This window comes from Schistocerca cancellata, chromosome 4 (genome assembly GCF_023864275.1).
Source record: "Schistocerca cancellata isolate TAMUIC-IGC-003103 chromosome 4, iqSchCanc2.1, whole genome shotgun sequence".
Classification (NCBI taxonomy): Eukaryota; Metazoa; Arthropoda; class Insecta; order Orthoptera; family Acrididae; genus Schistocerca; species Schistocerca cancellata.
Genome location: NC_064629.1, coordinates 598,069,374 through 598,089,572, shown reverse-complemented (window position 1 = coordinate 598,089,572; position 20,199 = coordinate 598,069,374). Strand labels below are relative to the sequence as shown.

At 39.9% G+C, this 20,199-nt stretch overlaps 1 protein-coding gene across 1 annotated transcript in view; it reads left to right on the top strand.

Annotated features, from left to right (window-relative positions):
- Positions 1-20,199, top strand: part of LOC126185216 (congested-like trachea protein) — a 161,714-nt gene that overhangs the window by 76,089 nt on the left and 65,426 nt on the right. Inside the window, exons 2-4 of the mRNA XM_049928098.1 lie at positions 3,049-3,163; positions 14,277-14,473; positions 16,808-16,928. Coding sequence (XP_049784055.1) covers positions 3,049-3,163; positions 14,277-14,473; positions 16,808-16,928 — 433 coding nt within the window. The remainder of the gene's footprint in view (positions 1-3,048; positions 3,164-14,276; positions 14,474-16,807; positions 16,929-20,199) is intronic.

Genomic DNA, 20,199 nt, shown 5'->3' with positions numbered 1-20,199 from the left:
GGAGGTCATCTGTCCCATTGGATGAAGGAAGGATCGGGAAGGAAATTGGTCGTGCCCTTTCAAAGGATCCATTCTGCCATTTGCCTGAAGCGATTTAGGGAAATCACGGAAAACTTAAATCAGAATGACCGGACGCGGCTTTGAACCGTTGTCGCCCCGAATGATAATCCAGTGTGCTAACCACTGCGCCACCTCGCTCGGTCAGAATGCTGTGAGAAGCATGATAATGCAGGATTATCACCTCTTAGCTAATTAAACATTGTTGAGATTTGCAACTGCAGATCAAATTATTGCTGCTGTCGCACGTCTTTCGACAATATACTATAGCGATTTTCAGAAGTTTAAGTGCCCTTGCAAATAATGCATTTTCGTCAATATGCTTCCATGAGTGTAATGTAGGTCGTGGTATATGAACAGTAGCAAACAGATAAACTAGGAAAAAATAACTTACCTCCTTACGATGTTTATTTACAACTATTTCTAAGATATATACTTCATTAAAGCTAGATTATCGTTACCGGTTATGATATTAGTTTGTAGCAGATATTGTCAGTTTATAATATTACGTTATTTTTACCAGTGTACTTGTTGACTCGTTCCTGAAGCTTCTGCTTCACGGTAAAATGCTGCAGTGTACAATGTGCGAGAGAACGCATTTTTAAGTTGAAATATTCTGACACTAGTGTAATAACGAAAAGTGTTTGTCGATGAGTGATCTGTTGAGTGTGATGTTCGTGAAGTCTCAAAATGCAAAATTTGCAGCTTTTGCAGTATTCTTGCCTTCATTCACTGTTGCCTCAGCTTTCAGGAACTAATCGTGCACAATATTAGAGTAGTTACTCGGGCACTAAAGTAGTGAAATAAATATCTTCATCTTTACATTGGACAAAACCTTTCAGTTAGATACAGTAGTTACGGACAGTTCCTTAAACAGAGTTAAGAGTTGACCATTTGGCAGCATAATGATCATTAGCGAAGGAGTTATCTTCTCTCAAATAAATCATGAAGACTGAAGTTATTTTGGAAAACATTAATCGATACGACCAGACTAGTAAATGAAAAGTTCTTCCAAACAAGCGCCAAGAGTCATGACAAATGCTGTGTCTCGGTGGTTAGAAGTATTCAATCCACCAGCTTTCAAATATAAAGAGGAGAGGTCGAAATATTAACCACTTTCGCTTGTCTGTGCCACAGTCGCAAATTAATATAATCGTTACAAAATCTAAAAGCATTCATTTGCCACCGTCCTCTTTCAGTTACGTATGCGCTGTGTTTGATCTTGGAGAAAGGCAAATATGAGCTAAAGTTTTGCCAATAGTTCAGCCACCGATGATACCTGTATAGTGCAAATCCATCCATGACTAAGAAGTGATGCAGCTGTTAAATTGGACAAGCAGGAAAAAAGTTTCATTTGTTAAAGATGACCACATTTTGTTATGGCTAGCCAGAAGGATACAGAAACGTGGATTCGGAGTCAATATCAGACTCACCATGATAGAGCTATTTCCATTCACCAAGGTATTCTGCAGTCCAATTCTGGCTTGTACAAATTATTCATGCAGCATATGGAAAAAAAATAATAAAAACCAAGGATCGCCCAGAATACGTGATATACGTGTGTGTATCTGATTTAAGATGGTAAAAGGACTTAGTTTGTGAGGCGGCATTACCACTGAGTTAGCCAACATCCACAGTTCATGACCCGTCTGAACATGCACCTCGTCTGTGATTAAATTTCTGAAATACAACTGGTTTTCCAGATGATTGCTCCTGACTGCTCCGCCCATATCGTCCAGCCCTCCCCTCCCCCCCCCCCCTCCCATCTGCAGCGCCAACCACCCCATCCTGCAGCACCTCCCCCCCCCCCCCCCAACGAATACAATGGCACCTCCTTCCCCCTCCCAGAATACAGAGCCCCCCCCCATGCGCGGTACCCTTAGAGCCTCCACCTCCCTCCAAAACCTGTGAAGCCTCCCCTGCCCAAAACCTGCGGAGTCTCCACAATACCCGTGGAGCGCCCCCCCCCCCCCCCAAAAAATCAGCCGTAACTCCCTGCCTCTCCCCCCTCCCCCTCTCCCTCTCCCCCTCTCCCTCCCCCCCACCCCACGAAATCAGCCGCGCATCCCCACTCCCCTCCCCCCCCATATCAGCTGCGCATCCCCATCCCTTCACCCCCCCCCAATCTGCAGCGTCTCCTCACCCCCCCCCCCCCCAATATAGTGTCAGCCCCCCTCCTACTCCTCACGCCCTGCCCACACTTCCTTGGCCCGCAATGCCCCCTCCTTCCGCAGTAGTACTTGATGACTGCCCTTGGTGGCGGTCACTCTCCCCTCATCCCTGTCCTTGTCAGGAACCCTGGCCTGATGCTTCAACCCCTCACCTCTGCCTGAGGACTTAGCCCCCCCCCCTCCCTCACACCACCTCTCCTTCCCCTCACACCCCCTCCTCAACAGGAACCCTGCCTTGACCGCACCCCACACACACCCTATGCCCCTCCTCAGGCCCCAACTACACCTCTTGGTCATGTTTGTGGGCCACTGATTTGTCCTACTTGCTTTTATTCCATTTTCATGTTCTCAGCACCATCCATCCCTTTTGTATTCAAAGGTCCTTCATGCATAGTGCTCATCATCTCAGTTGATAGATACATGAAAAAGTAAAATCTAAATGTTTTGTGCAGTATTACCAAACTAAATTGTATTGATATAGTTTCCTGTCCTTTTTTGTAACATGTTATCTGTGATTGGCATCTAGAAATTCCTCCCTTATGAGTGAGACAAATTCTGAATTATAAATATTTTATCTAGTTTTGCTCAGGGTGTTGCCCTAATAAATTGTAATGTCTTTCTTCAACACAGAATCTAAGAAACATGGGATATATAGCTTTGTTTTATTCTTCGTGATAAGGTTGAGTATTGATCCTAGTTTGTGGCAAGTACAGTTGTCTTCCTATTTAACAACATTTATGCGCTAAATGAATTCAGAACTCTTAGCTCTTAAACATATAATGAATCTTGTCTGTCATTTAATTTCTGAAAACTGTTGCAGGTCAGGCTACAGACAATGCCAAAAACCTTACCTGGTGAGAAACCTCTCTACACCGGAACATGGGACTGCTTCAGGAAGACTGTATCACGGGAAGGTGTTAGAGGGCTGTACAAGGGTAAGAAGTAGGGATCATTTCCCCTATCAAAAAGTGTCATTAAAAGTTGTCTAATGCTTGCCTCTTGTTTTCCTTGAGTTTTTGTAATAAAACATTATCCACTAGGGGTCTAAATACGCACCAGGGCACTAAAATTATTTGTTATAAGGTGTAAAACATTGCTTCCGCCATTTTTTTCCCCTACATTTGAGGCTTTAATGAAACAAATTGGTTACACATGAATCATTCAAAGTATTTTCCATTGCTGGCCACTATTTCTCTCATCTTTCGGGCACTGTATAAATCCCGCGTTGAAAAAATTGTTCATCTTTCGAAGCGATCCACGAATCGATCCAATTTGTGACTTCTTCATGAGATTGGAACTGTGGGTCAGCCATGCAATGCGCCACTGATCTAAACAGGTGATAGTCGGAGGGAGCAATGTCTGGAGAATACGGTGGGTGGGGTAGGACTTTCCATTTTAATGCTTCCAAGTACGTTTTTACCTCTTTTGCAACATGGGTTAGAGCATTGTCGTGCTGCAAAATCACTTTATCATGCATCTTGCTGTATTGCGGCCATTTGTCTTTTAATGCACTGCTCAAACACATTGTGTTCAATAATGAGCACCTGTGATTGTTTCACTTGGTTTTAACACCTTATAGTACATGACGCCGAGCTAGTCCCACCAAATGCAGAGCATGATCTTGGAGCCATGAATATTTGGTTTGTCTGTCGACGTGGAAGCATGGCTGTGATATCCCCATGATTTTTTGCATTTAACATTATCATAATGAACCCATTTTTCGTCCCTAGTCACAAAGCGATGCAGAAATCCCTTCCGTTATTGCCTCTGGAGCAACTGTACACAAACACACAAATGCCGTTCAACATCTCTTGGTTTCAGCTCACACGGGACCCAAGTTCCTTCTTTCTGGATCATGCCCATAGCATTGAGACATTTTGAAATGGCTTGCTGTGTCACTCCTACTAATCGTGCCAATTCTTCTCGAGTTTGACACAGGTCTTCACTCAGCAATATCTCCAATTCTGCATCTTCGAAAACATTCTCTCTTCCACCACTATGCTGGTCTACGACATTAAAATCACCGTTCTTGAACCGTTGAAACCACTCGGGACATGTTCTTTCACTAACAGTGTCCTTACCATACATACTTGAGAGCATTCAGTGAGACTTGGCTGCTGTTTTCTTCATATTGAAACAAAACAGTAACACCTCCCACCATTGACAAGAATTAGGCTCGTTGTTGTTGTTGTTGTTGTTGTTGTTGTTGTTGTTGTTGTGGTCTTCAGTCCTGAGACTGGTTTGATGCAGCTCTCCATGCTACTCTATCCTGTGCAAGCTTCTTCATCTCCCAGTACCTACTGCAACCTACATCCTTCTGAATCTGCTTAGTGTATTCATCTCTTGGTCTCCCCCTACAATTTTTACCCTCCACGCTGCCCTCCAATACTAAATTGGTGATCCCTTGATGCCTCAGAACATGTCCTACCAACCGATCCCTTCTTCTGGTCAAGTTGTGCTACAAACTTCTCTTCTCCCCAATCCTATTCAATACTTCCTCATTAGTTATGTGATCTACCCATCTAATCTTCAGCATTCTTCTGTAGCACCACATTTCGAAAGCTTCTATTCTCTTCTTGTCCAAACTATTTACCGTCCATGTTTCACTTCCATACATGGCTACACTCCATACAAATACTTTCAGAAATGACTTCCTGACACTTAAATCTATACTCGATGTTAACAAATTTCTCTTCTTCAGAAACGCTTTCCTTGCCATTGCCAGTCTACATTTTATATCCTCTCTACTTCGACCATCATCAGTTATTTTGCTCCCCAAATAGCAAAACTCCTTTACTACTTTAAGTGTCTCATTTCCTAATCTAATACCCTCAACATCACCCGACTTAATTCGACTACATTCCATTATTCTCGTTTTGTTTTTGTTGATGTTCATCTTATATCCTCCCTTCAAGACACCATCCATTCCGTTCAACTGCTCTTCCAAGTCCTTTGCTGTCTCTGAAAGAATTACAATGTCATCGGCGAACCTCAGTTTTTATTTCTTATCCATGGATTTTAATACCTACCCCGAATTTTTCTTCTGTTTCCTTTACTGCTTGCTCAATATACAGATTGAATAACATCAGGGAGAGGCTACAACCCTGTCTTACTCCCTTCCCAACCACTGCTTCCCTTTCATGTCCCTCGACTCTTATAACTGCCATCTGGTTTCTGTACAAATTGTAAATAGCCTTTCGCTCCCTGTATTTTACCCCTGCCACCTTTAGAATTTGAAAGAGAGTATTCCAGTCAACATTGTCAAAAGCCTTCTCCAAGTCTACAAATGCTAGAAACGTAGGTTTGCCTTTCCTTAATCTTTCTTCTAAGATAAGTCGTAAGGTCAGTATTGCCTCACGTGTTCCAACATTTCTACGGAATCCAAACTGATCTTCCCCGAGGTCGGCTTCTACTACTTTTTCCATTCGTCTGTAAAGAATTCACGTTAGTATTTTGCAGCTGTGGCTTATTAAACTGATTGTTCGGTAATTTTCACATCTGTCAACACCCGCTTTCTTTGGGATTGGAATTATTATATTCTTCTTGAAGTCTGAGGGTATTTCACCTGTTTCATACATCTTGCTCACCAGATGGTACAGTTTTGACAGGACTGGCTCTCCCAAGGCCGTCAGTAGTTCCAATGGAATGTTGTCTACTCTGGGGGCCTTGTTTCGACTCAGGGCTTTCAGTGCTCTGTCAAACTCTTCATGCAGTATCGTATCTCCCATTTCATCTTCATCTACATCCTCTTCCATTTCCATAATATTGTCCTCAAGTGCATCGCCCCTGTATAGACCCTCTATATACTCTTTCCACCTTTCTGCTTTCCCTTCTTTGCATAGAACTGGGTTTCCATCTGAGCTCTTGATGTTCATACAAGTGGTTCTCTTATCTCCAAAAGTCTCTTTAATTTTCCTGTAGGCAGTATCTATCTTACCCCTAGTGAGATAAGCCTCTACATCCTTACATTTGTCCTCCAGCCATCCTTGCTTAGCCATTTTGCACTTCCTGTCGATCTCATTTTTGAGACGTTTGTATTCCTTTTTGCCTGCTTCATTTACTGCATTTTTGTATTTTCTCCTTTCACCAATTAAATTCAATATTTCTTCTGTTACCCAAGGATTTCTACTAGCCCTCGTCTTTTTACCTACTTGGTCCTCTGCTGCCTTCACTACTTCATCCCTCAAAGCTACCCATTCTTCTTCTACTGTATTTCTTTTCCCCATTCCTGTCAATTGTTCCCTTATGCTCTCCCTGAAACTCTGTACAACTTCTGGTTCTTTCAGTTTATCCAGGTCCCATCTCCTTAAATTCCCACCTTTTTGCAGTTTCTTCAGTTTTACTCTACAGTTCATAACCAATAGATTGTGGTCAGAGTCCACATCTGCCCCTGGAAATGTCTTACAATTTAAAACCTGGTTCCTAAATCTCTGTCTTACCATTATATAATCTATCTGATACCTTCTAGTATCTCCAGGGTTCTTCCATGTATACGACCTTCTATCATGATTCTTAAACAAAGTGTTAGCTATGATTAAGTTGTGCTCTGTGCAAAATTCTACCAGGCGGCTTCCTCTTTCATTTCTTAGCTCCAACCCATATTCACCTACTACGTTTCCTTCTCTCCCTTTTCCTACACTCGAATTCGTCACCAATGACTATTAAATTTTCGTCTCCCTTCACTATCTGAATAATTTCTTTTATTTCATCATTTATTTCTTCAATTTCTTCGTCATCTGCAGAGCTAGTTGGCATATAAACTTGTACTACTGTAGTAGGTGTGGGCTTCGTATCTATCTTGGCCACAATAATGCGTTCACTGTGCTGTTTGTAGTAGCTTACCCGCATTCCTATTTTCCTATTCATTATTAAACCTACTCCTGCATTTCCCCGATTTGACTTTGTGTTTATAACCCTGTAGTCACCTGACCAGAAGTCTTGTTCCTCCTGCCACCGAACTTCACTAATTCCCACTATATCTAACTTTAACCTATCCATTTCCCTTTTTAAATTTTCTAACCTACCTGCCCGATTAAGGGATCTGACATTCCACGCTCCGATCCGTAGAACGCCAGTTTTCTTTCTGCTGATAACGACATCCTCTTGAGTAGTCCCCGCCCGGAGATCTGAATGGGGGACTATTTTACCTCCGGAATATTTTACCCAAGAGGACGCCATCATCATTTAATCATACAGTAAAGCTGCATGCCCCCGGGAAAAATTACGGACGTAGTTTCCCCTTGCTTTCAGCCGTTCGCAGTACCAGCACAGCAAGGCCGTTTTGGTTATTGTTACAAGGCCAGATCAGTCAATCATCCAGACTGTTGCCCTTGCAACTACTGAAAAGGCTGCTGCCCATCTTCAGGAACCACATGTTTGTCTGGCCTCTCAACAGATACCCCTCCGTTGTGGTTGTACCTACGGTACGGCTATCTGTATCGCTGAGGCACGCAAGCCTCCCCACCAACGGCAAGGTCCATGGTTCATGGGGGGGGGGATTACGCTCGTAAACTGAGTTTTTCAATCAAGAACAACTTTATGATGCAGACACAAATCGACTAATGTTTGAATGAGGTTATGTTGACAAAGGTCCAAGCTAACTGTCTGATGTATGCGATCTGTTTCTTCCGCCAGCTACTTACCGTTGTTGCCACCTATCGGCAGACGGTGGAAGCAAAGTTGTACACCTTGTATAAGTAAAATTTTGATGGCGGCAATTTAGATCAGATTTTTCCACTTAACTTCTTTTAAACTTATGCTGTTAGTAGTCTGTCTATCTCCTTCACAGACATGTTTAAGAATAACTACATAGTCATAGATACTCCTCTGATTCTATCAAACTGGACTTGCATTCAAGAGGATGACAGTTCAAATCTGCATTCGACCGTCCATATTTGGGTTTTCCATGATTTCCCAAAATTGCTCCAGGCAAATGTCAGGAATGGCTTATTACCTTCCCCAGCCTTAAAAACAAAAACATGAGACAGTTTTGGTATGCAGTTTTGCCTGTCAGCTCATTTGAATTATTAGTTTATTTTGATACTGATAGTGTTGCTATGTGATGCAGAATAGGAGTATAGAATGTAGATTATGAATATAATTCGGAATACAACCTCAGTTGACAATATCATCTAGGTGGAAACACATCATGAAAGCACTTTGAAATTTTAAAGTGTACTTATTAAACACACGAATAAAGTTTCAAAATGTACACATTGTTTCAGATCCTATGCTATTTATCAGAGACAGGAAAACCAAAAATGTTGACCATATCAATCAAAATAATGAACATGCCAGTTATTTGAATGGTTCAGTTTTCCTGGATAATATGTTGATGGAAAAAGATCATAGTACCAAAAAAAAATTAAGGTAGAGTAATGAAATTTTGGGAGTACATTCATATAGTTGACATATTTAAGTGATTACCATCTTAAAGTCACAAGTTAGTGGAGACATGAAATAAGCCATTCCAAATGTGAACTACTGTTACACCAATAACTAGTGCAACCGCCACAATGTTGACTGCAAGAATGCAAACATGCATACATTGTGTTGTGCAAGTGCCAGATGTCAGTTTGTGGGATTGAATTCCATGCCTGTGGGACTTGATCCATTCATACAGGAATGGTTAACACTTTTTGTGTATGATGCCAGAGGTGTCATCCAGTGACATCCAACATGTGCTAAATTGGAGACAAATCTGGTGATCAAGCAGGCCAAGGCAACATGTTGACACTCTGTAGAGCTTGTTGGGTTACAACAGCAGTACGTGAGTGTTATCCTGTTGGAAAACACCCACTGGAATGCTGTTCATTAATGGCAGCACAACAGGTCGAATCCCCAGATTTACATACAATTTTGCAGTCAGGGTGCGAGGGCAAACTGCTGTAATACAAAATTGCACTCCAGACCATAACTCCAGGTATAGGTCCAGTGTGCCTAGCATGTAGACATGTTGTTTGCAGGCCTTCAACTAGCCTCCTCTTTACCAGCACACGGCCATCACTGGTGCTGAGGCAGAACTAGCTTTCCATCAGGAAACAAGACAGACCTCCATCCTGCCCTCCAATGAGGTCGCATTTGGCACCACTGGAGTCACAAATGGGTGTGGTTTGGGGTCAGTGAAATGCATGTTACAGGGCATCTGGCTCAAAGCTGTCCTTGAAGTAACCGATTTGTAACAGTTCATTGTCACTGTGATGCCAACTGCTGCTTTGATTGCTGTTGCAGATGCAGTACAATGTGCCAGAGCCATATGCTGAACATGATGGTCTTTCATCTTGTTAGTGCCACATGGCTGTCTGGAGCTCGGTCTTCTTGTGACCATACATTCTCCTGACCACCACTGCCAGCAGTCATGTACAATGACTAAATTCCTGCCAAGGCTTTCTGAAATATCGCAGATGATCATCTAGCTTCACATAGCCCTATTACACAATTTCATTCGAACTTGGTGAAGTGTCAATAATGGCGTCTTTGTCACTTTAAAGGTGTTCTTGAAGAACCTCAATTCTTCATGTTTAGCCTCAAAAGTCTATAATGTTAATGACTATTACAGTGTGTATGTAAAGTAAACCTGATTTTTATCCACATAATGGTGCTACTACTACCACTCTTATGTGACGGGCACTAAATTTGTAGACACATCATCTTTCCGATGTAGAAACACACCTACCAAGTTTCGTTTATGTTGGACAACTCCTTCTTGGTGTTGTGATATTTTTTCCTGTCAGTGTAGTAGCAGTACAAAGCACTGGATTGTGAAAACCTTCATTATAATGAAATATCAATAGAAAATACCTCAGTTTGACTGGCAGGCATTGAGACTCGCGTAAAGCATCTCCACAGTTGACCTCTTCTCTTGGCAATATACCTTTTTCAGTCAGATAAGGAACCTGTAGAGAAGTATTGAGGAATGTGTGATCACAGTAGTAAAACTATATTCTGATCTACAGCAAGGATAAGTTTACATACAGAGTACTTGAACATCACAACAGCAGGCCTACAGAATGAATGGCGGGGGTGGGGGAGGTTCAGAACATAATGTGAATAGGTGAAATGGAGAAAAGTCATCTTCATTAACCTTTAGTTCACCAGTTCTGCTCATATTCATTGATGTTGGAATAATGTTCGAGAGACATTTCAAATTCCAGAAATGTGACTCTGCTACCACACTAGTCTGTAAGAGACGCATGAAAGTAACTACAAAATAAAGAAAAGTTATCATATTTATCTCCACAAGACTACATTAACTGTTCAGGAAAATGACTATTGTATATCAGGGAAAGAAACAGATTTTTGGAAGAAAAAATTCATTAGCCAAAAATATTATTTATTACAGCCTACAAAATGTGCAACTCCTTGGTTAAAGGAGAAAATCTCTGTATAGTTGAAGGAAAGGGATAAATTCAGAAAAAGCTATACATCTAAGTGTTTCAGTCTTCCTCCTAGCGTGCCGCACAATACTAGTTATTAGTGGAAAGCTAGAAGTTCGCAAAAAACTGACAAAAATAAGAAAAAAGTGTATCATCTACTCGCGCACTACCACTCTGCTGAAGGATGAATATGCAGGAAAGGATAAGAACATATGTAGAACAACAAATCCTAAACCCTAAGACAGATAAAATAGTATCACAATATGTAAGCTTCCTGTGGGTTGTGTAAACAAAATGAAAATGATGTGATTCCACCCCCCCCCCCCCCAATTCCCCTTTCCCTGCATGCTGATTTTTCATGGCTTACATACTTTTTTAGCTCATGAATTCTCCCAAAGTTTCACAAATACACCGCCGGAAAAAAAATACACCTAGGAAGACGACGTCGATTTCGATACAGATAGCATAGTGGAATAGCTGTCAGAGTGCCATCTGTATCTACCTTTTAAGAGGGAATGTTCAGTGTGGTGCAAATGTGTGAAGCAAGCAGGCAACCATGCCGTGTACACACACCTGTGCTTCCTACAGCCAACTGAGTGAGTTTGAAAGGGGTCAAATTCTGGTCTTCTGAGTGCCAGGGTGGTCCTTTCAGAATGTTGCAACACAAGTTGGATGTGCTGTGTCAGTTGTGCAATGATGCTGGCATCAATGGTCATAGTTACAATAGTATCACAATATGTAAGCATCCCGTGGGTTGGGTAAACAAAAGGAAAATGACGTGATTTCCTCCCCCCCTCCTCTCCTCCCCCCCGTGTGCTGATTTTCCATGGCTTATATACTTTTTTAGCTCATGAATTCATGAGCTAAAAATGTTTTTAGCTCATTAGACAAAGTTCTGGACACATTCACAGCACAGACACCTGCCAGGACCATAGTATTATAAGAGTCTTCCACACATGCCACTGAATTAACATGGATGACTCGACTGGTGCCATCAGAGGATCACTTGGAAGATGGAATGGCATGCTTTGGCCTTAACGATGAAAGCAGATTCTGCCTGTTAGACCTGGTAAGCGCTGTCTTGTACACTGCATTCATCCAAGACACACTGGTCCCATCCCAGACCCTATGGTCCGGGGAGACACTAATAACCAGCACTTAGTACATGTAGAATGTTGTTAGACCCGTTCTTTTGCTGTTCTTGCAACAGGAAGGAGATGTGTTGTTACAACAGAACAGTGCTTGCCTGTGCACTGCCCGTAAAACTCAGTGTGCTTTGTAAGGCATGCAGCAACTTCCTGGCCAGCACAAAATATGGACTTCTCTCCAGTCAAACACGTGTAGTATACGATGGGTCGAGAAGTGACTCGTGCAGCTTGTCAGTGAAGTACTCTTACAGAACTACATGAAGGGGTCAAGCAGGCATGGCATTACGTATCCCAGGACAGTATTCACCATCTGCATGACCGACTGGATGCTAGAGTCGGCTCCATCCATGGAGCCTACACCACGTACTGACATGGGTGTTTCAGCATGGCTTGATTCTTGGTACTTCAGTACTACTTTTGCTATTGATCTGTAAGTGTAATCATTTCATGTATTCCATATGCACTGTTGCAACAATAAATCTTGATTGGATTGGAAACCTCTAAAAGGGTGTACTAATTTTTTTTTTTCCGGCTGTGTGGATCATTTTGGGACACCCATTTACATTTGACACGGAAAACGTATAAGTAATATACCTCAAAAGATACTCCTTTTGATGCTGACCCCAAAAGATATTTCTTTTGATCATGGCCACCTTCCATTGTTTCAAATTAATATACAGTACATAATATTTAAATGAACACACAAAATCTAAGCCTCGTAACATCAAGAAAGACACAAAATTACATATAACAAGTGAAATACAGTTATTGAAACCTAAATGGCTACCTCAACTTGTGCACCTGTTAGTCACATCCATTGATGTCATGACATTTATTTCAAGTGACATCAATTTGTAATAAAAGGCAATTCTATTATTGGCCAATGAATTAATGTATCAATTTCGTTAATACCAACTTAGAGGATGAAGGTTTGGTGTAGGTTGTTAGATTTCTTTCATAATGTGTGCTGTTCACTGTATATGTATGTTCTCATTTGGTTAAGTGTTAGGGTTTTTTTTTTTTTCTTTAAAAACTATACAGAATACGAATAAATAATTTCTGCTAGCTACTACTGCAGCTGTGTGATACTAGATGCCCTTTGGATCTAGTTCATAGCATTACACATTGCATACATCAATATCTAAAGTATTTTTACGTAATTTTGGGAACTGCAAAACATAGCCTACTTTCTACAATTTTGGTCGAATTTGAAGGTGGAATGAAACTGACTTTTCAACACAGAATTTGTGGTACTTCGTTTAATTTAGTTTGTTTGGGAATATGTAAATCAATTTTATGGCAGATATTCTGAAGTTTTCGTATGGAATTTAGCATAAATGTCCATGTGTAAATTCACCTGAAGAATTTTGCCACTTCTTCCATGTCATTGCTCACATTTAGCTTACTGCCTAGTTATGTTTGCAGCCAATAGAGTGCTGTCCTGCAAAAAAATCATGCCATCCAGCATCTGACACTTAGCTGACTGACTGATGACCTTAGCTGTTTAGTCCCCCTTAAACATCCCCCCTCCCCCCAACTTAGCTGACTGGGTGTACTTATAAGCATTTTATCATTGATTGATAGTTGTTTGTTAATGTGGATGACATTCTTTCGATTTATCGAAATTGAGAAAGAACAGTAATTCTGCCACAAACCACACATTGAAACTCGTAGCTGAACTTATCACAATAAATAATAGAACTCTGTGAGAACTAATGAATTCAAATGAATTTTGTGTTACAGATTGATAGTATTACATTTACAGTATTACCAAGAACACACCATTACCAATTACGTGTTTCCATCATTCAGTAAATTGGTACCATATTGTCAGGCAAGCCATCTTTGTCAGTAATTACACCATTTTTTGTGATTTCTCACTCATTGCACCCAAATGGTATCCCAAAATGCATCTTATGTGCTCAATATGTGTGCCATTCTTTAAGTTGTGTTTGTCTGTAGTCTCTCCAGTTTGTCTTCAAAAATTTTTGTCATAAAGCTTACACTCCGGACTGTTTCAGACATTAATGCAGAACTACTTTGTTTACTGCTTATTCTTTTAAGAGCAAGGAAGTTGAAAAATAACCAAATCATTAACAAATTCTAAAGTATAAAATGTTTGACTGAGAGGCTGTACAGAATCTTCTGTATAACTTCTCTGTCAAACACTTTACATTTTAACATATGAGGGCATTGCCCAACAGCTTAGTAACAATTTCAGTCTTCTTCATAAGCCAATGGAACATTCACCACCTCAGACAGACCCTTACTCCTTCCATTACTTGTATGCCCTCGGGGGGCTTTCAGTATCAAAGTTGTCATTTTGCTATTTCTGCCACTCCCCCCTCCACCTTTCCCCTCTTATCTTATGTATGACTTAACTTTTATCAAGTATTAACACTACACTTTTTTGCCATTTGCTTAATATACAAGGGGTTTGGAAATGCTGCACACTCATCCCAATCCCCACCCTCTACCCTTGCATGAGGTATAACTGATTTCATTAGTATGTTTTGTATTTCCAGGTATGGCTGCACCTATAACAGGTGTAGCACCAATATTTGCATTGAGTTTCTTTGGATATGGACTTGGTAAACGCTTGCAACAGACAACACCTACTCAAGAGCTGACCATGACTCAACTTTTCGTCGCAGGTGCATTTTCTGGTATCTTCACAACTTCTATTATGGCTCCAGGAGAAAGGATAAAGTGCTTGTTACAGGTAGTCATCATACATTTGATAAATATGTTATTGTGGGAAAACTAAATACTAGTAACTACTCAGTAACTTCCCTCTTTCATGAAGTGCTCTCGAATATATATCGTAAAAAAACCTGAATTTATTGCTGTGAAAACAGGAATATTTGAAGTTATTTGTTTAATGTACTAAGTGATTTTGGGCGTTAAGCAAACAGTGACCAGTTGCACAAATGTACAGCCTAGAGTTACAGTTGTTTACATTGTCTTTGGAGTGGATCACATGCCACTCTATCTATGCTTTGCAGCTGTTCTAATTGAAACAGAAGTTTTTACAAATGCTCATGTAGTTCTATCAGTCATAAGTCACCCACATTTTTAGAATAAATAATAACTGTTTGTATGTGATCCAGAAGGATCAATAATGGTAGCCAACACAAAAATCTATGGATACAATTTTTTTAAAAAAGTCATTCATTCTTTCATAGAAATAAAACATGAATTGTGGCTCCACAATGATTCATACTGTGGGTAAAAGTACAGTCATTCTCAAAGATGTGAAATATTATCAGTGCAGTTAAGCTTGCATATATCTGACAAGTGCTACCAGATTCCCCAAAAATTACTATTTATTTAAATGTTGCATGAAGACAAAGTCCCATAGCATCTCAGTTTCACTAAAATGCGAAGTGCATGTTTTGCTGGGGGCCCCTTCCGGGGAGTGCAGCCGTCTGTTGAAAGTCCTTTTATTTGATGCCGTTTCAGTGACTTGCACCTCTGGGGATCCCATGATCGAGAGTCATTGATGCTGACCACAAGGGCATGAGCTGCTGAATGTGTTACTGAAGCCAACTAGTAAATACACTAAACTGTAATTTAGTGCCTTGTAGCACTCTGTTAAAGTGTGCTTGTGAAATGAAATGTTCAAGTACATACACACTCATATTGCTCATCATTTGAAGAATGTTAAAAATATCAGCTCTCGGCAAAATTATGTCACTGAATTATTGTAAACCTCCCAATTTGGTGATCAGAGACTAGCAGTCATCAAAAGTTAAACTACGAAACTCGTACAGCTATTCACTGCCCAGAAGCCATCACTTGAATGTTATGAAACCCAACATAGATCCTACCTTGCTAACCACCTGTGGTATTGGGAAAAGGGGGGGGGGGGGGGGTTAGAATAGACCCGCTGCTCTTTCTTACCTGTCATGAGAGGCGACTAATAGGATCTCTTTTTTTTTTTTTTATTGGCTCAAGTTTTTTACCTTCGTCTTGACTGTTCTTCAGACTTTTGCAAGCTTTCGCTCTTTTTGCTTTAATGCCTTTTTCTCCCCTCGCCTCCTTTTTTTAAATACTGGTCCTCTTTTTGGGTTTGACCTCCACTTTCCAAACCTGTGTATTCTGTGGATGCATGTATTAACAAATACTCATTTCCCTACTAGCTCTCCTTCAAATAGTCTAAACTAGACTGCTCTAAATGTAGAATGAAACTGTAGAATAGTTAAGTTCTTTCTCCTCTACAGTCTTATTATACTACAGTGACAGCATGCTGATGGTTGATCCTACACTATAGGTCATTTAAATTCATCATAGTTTTATGTTCTTGCTTCTTCTGATGGTTCTTTTTGTGGCTACAAGTTTTTTATGTATTTTGTTTACTATTTTAGTAAGATACTTTTGATGATAATGATCACTTAGGTCAAAACCAGTTATCCAATAAAGAAAAAAATGTGATAAAGGACTGTTGTGAACTCTACTATGTTAAACATACTTCAATGTAAGTGTCACATTTCATCAAGAACAATAAATATTGGATACAAAATCTGCAGGACTTTATATGTCTCTCTTTCATTTTTGTGATGACAGTCTTAAAAATTATCAGACAGGTAAGACAGTAATTGGATCAAAATGCTGATGGTGGTAAACCAGTGGAGTTTTAGGGTTCAAATTGTCACCCAACTACCCTGAGTTAACTCCCTGATAATAACTTCTGATCAATGTCAAACCTGATTCATTCAAGACTTGAGCAGATTTTTCTGTCCATGCTGATTTGAGTTAGCACTTTGCCCAAGTTATTTTCTAGGCTAAATCAAAAGAGTGTAATGTCATTTGCTCTTATTGAATGAAATATATTTAAGAAATTTGTGTGTAGTCATTTAATGCAGTTTGCTGTTTTCAGCATTTTTTCCCCTCAGTATTATGGTTCGTAATGTAGCTGCTCTTTCCAGCAGACTATTTTAACTCAATATTTAGAAAATATTGCTATGTTTTTCTCCTTAGCAAAGTGATTAATTTCACTACCTTGTGTACTTTCACGGTTAATTGTGAGGGATCATGATGTTTTGATTGCATTTAGGTACAACAAGGTGGCACTGCTCCTATGAAGTACAAAGGCCCTGTAGATGTAGTGAAACAGTTATATAAGGAAGGTGGCATTCGCAGCATATACAAAGGAACAGTGGCAACACTTCTCAGAGGTAAGTTTGTAACTTATTAACAGAGTATATCATTAATATGGAGTATCACACTTTTTAATTTATGCCTGTTAATGAGAAACATGTTCATACAATTTACTAATAAACTGTGGCTTTAAATAGTGCAACACAATGCATATCTGAAAGTGTAAAATTTATGATGCGACTTTTAGGGATATAAATAATGATACCCGAATACTGACAAAGAATCACTTTGCCATGGAGACAAACGATGTCAGATTACCTCTTGTTATGTATGAGTCCTAAACAGAACCTGAAACATGTCACTGCAATGTCATTTTTAGACTAGTTCAAAATTATTTCTATTTCCTCCTAAAATATGATCTCCACTTGAGCCCCAATGTTATGCACACTTTTGATCTCTCAGATAAATCAGCATCAGCCAACATTTTGCTAGTTAGTAAAGGTTTCTATAAAAGAGTGATAAGACTGATGTAATAAGTGTTTGTGTTGTTATAGTGGGGAAATCTGCCTACTTGGATATCATAGGAAAAAAAAAAGACTGAGTGGAGCTGAGAGTTGGGCTATGGGGTGTGGCCAGATGGCAGAGTTGTCCATGGAATACTTTGATCCAGGTTTGAGTTCCAAACTATCACAGAGATCTAATTTTTCACCGAAGTCATTAGTCAGTATTTGGTTAATTAGTGAAAATACATTACAGACACCACAGAACACTGTATGGGGAAGAAAAAGAATAACTTTAGAATGATGAGGTATTGACCAGTTTGTCATTTCTGACCATATGTTTGTAAGCAGTGTGTGTTGTTGCTGTCATTAAATCACAACGTGAAACTCTTCTGTAACAAGAGTAGGAATATTCATTTGCTTTCATTTGTGTGCTTGTGGGGTGAAAGGGGAGGGGGGGGGGATATGAGGTAGGGATGTTTCTGTACTAATTCTGTTTAAAGGAAAATATCATCAAAAAGCTTAGTAATGTTTTCAGTCTTGTTTAAATGAGTAGGCTCCACAGCCAGTCGGTTAACATGAAAGTTTCATGTGTACGGAGTCACATCATGTTTGTAAAATAAGTTACAGCACAAAACAGTTGTTTCAGATACAGTTGCAGTGTCATTCCTCTGGATCTATTGATGTAATGTGTTGTGGATTGTGTGGCATTTGCCTGCTTTATTTCTTCGTTTGTTGTCCTTGGTGTCGACATACTGCATTGTGATACTGGCTGAAAAATGGGGGGAGAAGTTCAACACTGACTACTTCAAATGATGTAGCTGACAGGTGCATAATTGTTTCACAATTCCTTCCTTTCAGTGTTCACAAGCCCTCAATAATACACAGTTATATGGCCAGTGCACTACTGTTTAACTTTAGATAAGCCTCATTAATAGGTTGCAGGCAAACATCCACATACTGCTACAATAGTTTACTGTTGAACATCTACAAGCAGTAAAAGCCTAACCACGTAGTTCACAGTTCTTGAAGAATAAAAAGGTACGTATGGAACAGAGTCATTGTATTAACACATGACCTAATTGTGTTAAACTTATTTCACAGTTAAGTTGTAGCATTGGTGTTGATCTAACCGATACAGGTTCCTCGTCTGAAACTCTGCCGTGGACTGACTGTTTCGGCACCAAAAATTGGGGCCGTATATATCCTCACAATAATAGGTAGTGAAACTATACATTTTTTGATGTTTAATTTGCAGAAATTACAATTGAAACTTAACTCGTTCGATTAACTGAATACATCGAAAAATTGGTTCTTTTCAAAATTTTCTTCTTCTACAAGAGTTAGGCTGAATTATTTGTTTAAATAATGAAATTAACAGATACCGTTATGCAAACAATGCTTTTGACAAAAACTGTTAATTACTTTGGAATTAAGGGCTGGCTTTAGGGCCAATCTTTCTCTTTTAAGAAAATGCAGATTATACTCAGGTAGGTTAATGATAATTAGTCAGAATTGAAAAAACTAATTTAAGGAGGCAGGTGGGAAAACAAGTAAAGAAAGTAAAAATATCCCAGCTTGCTTTGACGCAATTGTCTACTTATAGTGTGTCGGAACTCCTCTACTGGGCAGGATTTTAAGACACAATTTTTTTTTTTTTTTTTTTTTTTTTTTTTTTTTTTTTTTTTTTTTTTTAAAACCGCTAATATTACTGTCGGTGACAAATTCAACGAGCTGCAAATATTTTTAAAAAGCTTTATTTTACTGCCATAACTGGTTTCAGGTTATTGTGCCTGTCTTCAAATGGTTAACTTTTCCTAGTACATTAATGTTTTTGTCAGTAGCATTGGAAAAATTGGCTTTCTGTAGGTGGGCACACTGGCCTGAAGTTAGTAACAGCATTTAAATACAGCTTTTTAAAAAAGTATTTCTGGTGGATTGCATTCATCACCAACAATCCTTAAGTCATGGAGGTGACAAGATCTGGCACAAATAAAATATTACTGATGTCATTTATTTTGCTTTACCGGAAAGTTGGGGAAACTGTTGCCTATCGCTCCATTCGGTATGAGCTACTTCTTTGTGGAGGTAACAGGGATTGATTGGGAAAGGTTAGAAAGGGGTGAGAAACAGGTCATTTAGATCTTTAAGTTGGGGTGACCTACCTATTGTGAAGAGGATTGGGCGGTAAAGATGGAGAAGAAAGTATCAGAGATATGTCAAAAATGGGGAATTATTAAGCACTTCAGGGGTGAAAAGAAGAAGAAAGTAAGAAGCAAAGATGGATTACAAAGGGAGAGATTGATAGCTGAATGAATGGTAAAAATTAAAAAAGGAGGGAGGAGGAGAATGAGAAAGACAGAGAAAAATAAGTAACTGAGTGAATAACTAAATTGTGCCAGTGGGGGGGAAAAGTTGGAGGGTGTTACAGCCTACACATGGGACAGTAATTGCCTAGTCTGGCTGCTGACAGTTTCTGACCAATAGTGCTGGTTGACATGGAGTTCATTACTTGTTCTTGGATGGCAGGTAGAGATGTGAAGGGTTTATGATGTACTTGATGCACAATATGGTGATTCTCCCTTGTGGTGGTCATTTGTGGTCAACCAGAACCTTTACAGTGACTATGCCTGCTTTCATGTTCCCATGCAGTCCAAAACTGGACCACTATCACATTGATATGCCCCACGAATGTTGATATTGCCCAATTCGGCCAACTGGCCAGGAGGAGACCCACAATGGGGTCCCTTTAAAACTGTCGGGTGCTGATAACGCTGTGTCAAACAACTGTGCGATCTCAATGCTCTTCACAGTTATCGTTCAACATCTGATGCTGTTCATGTCCCTT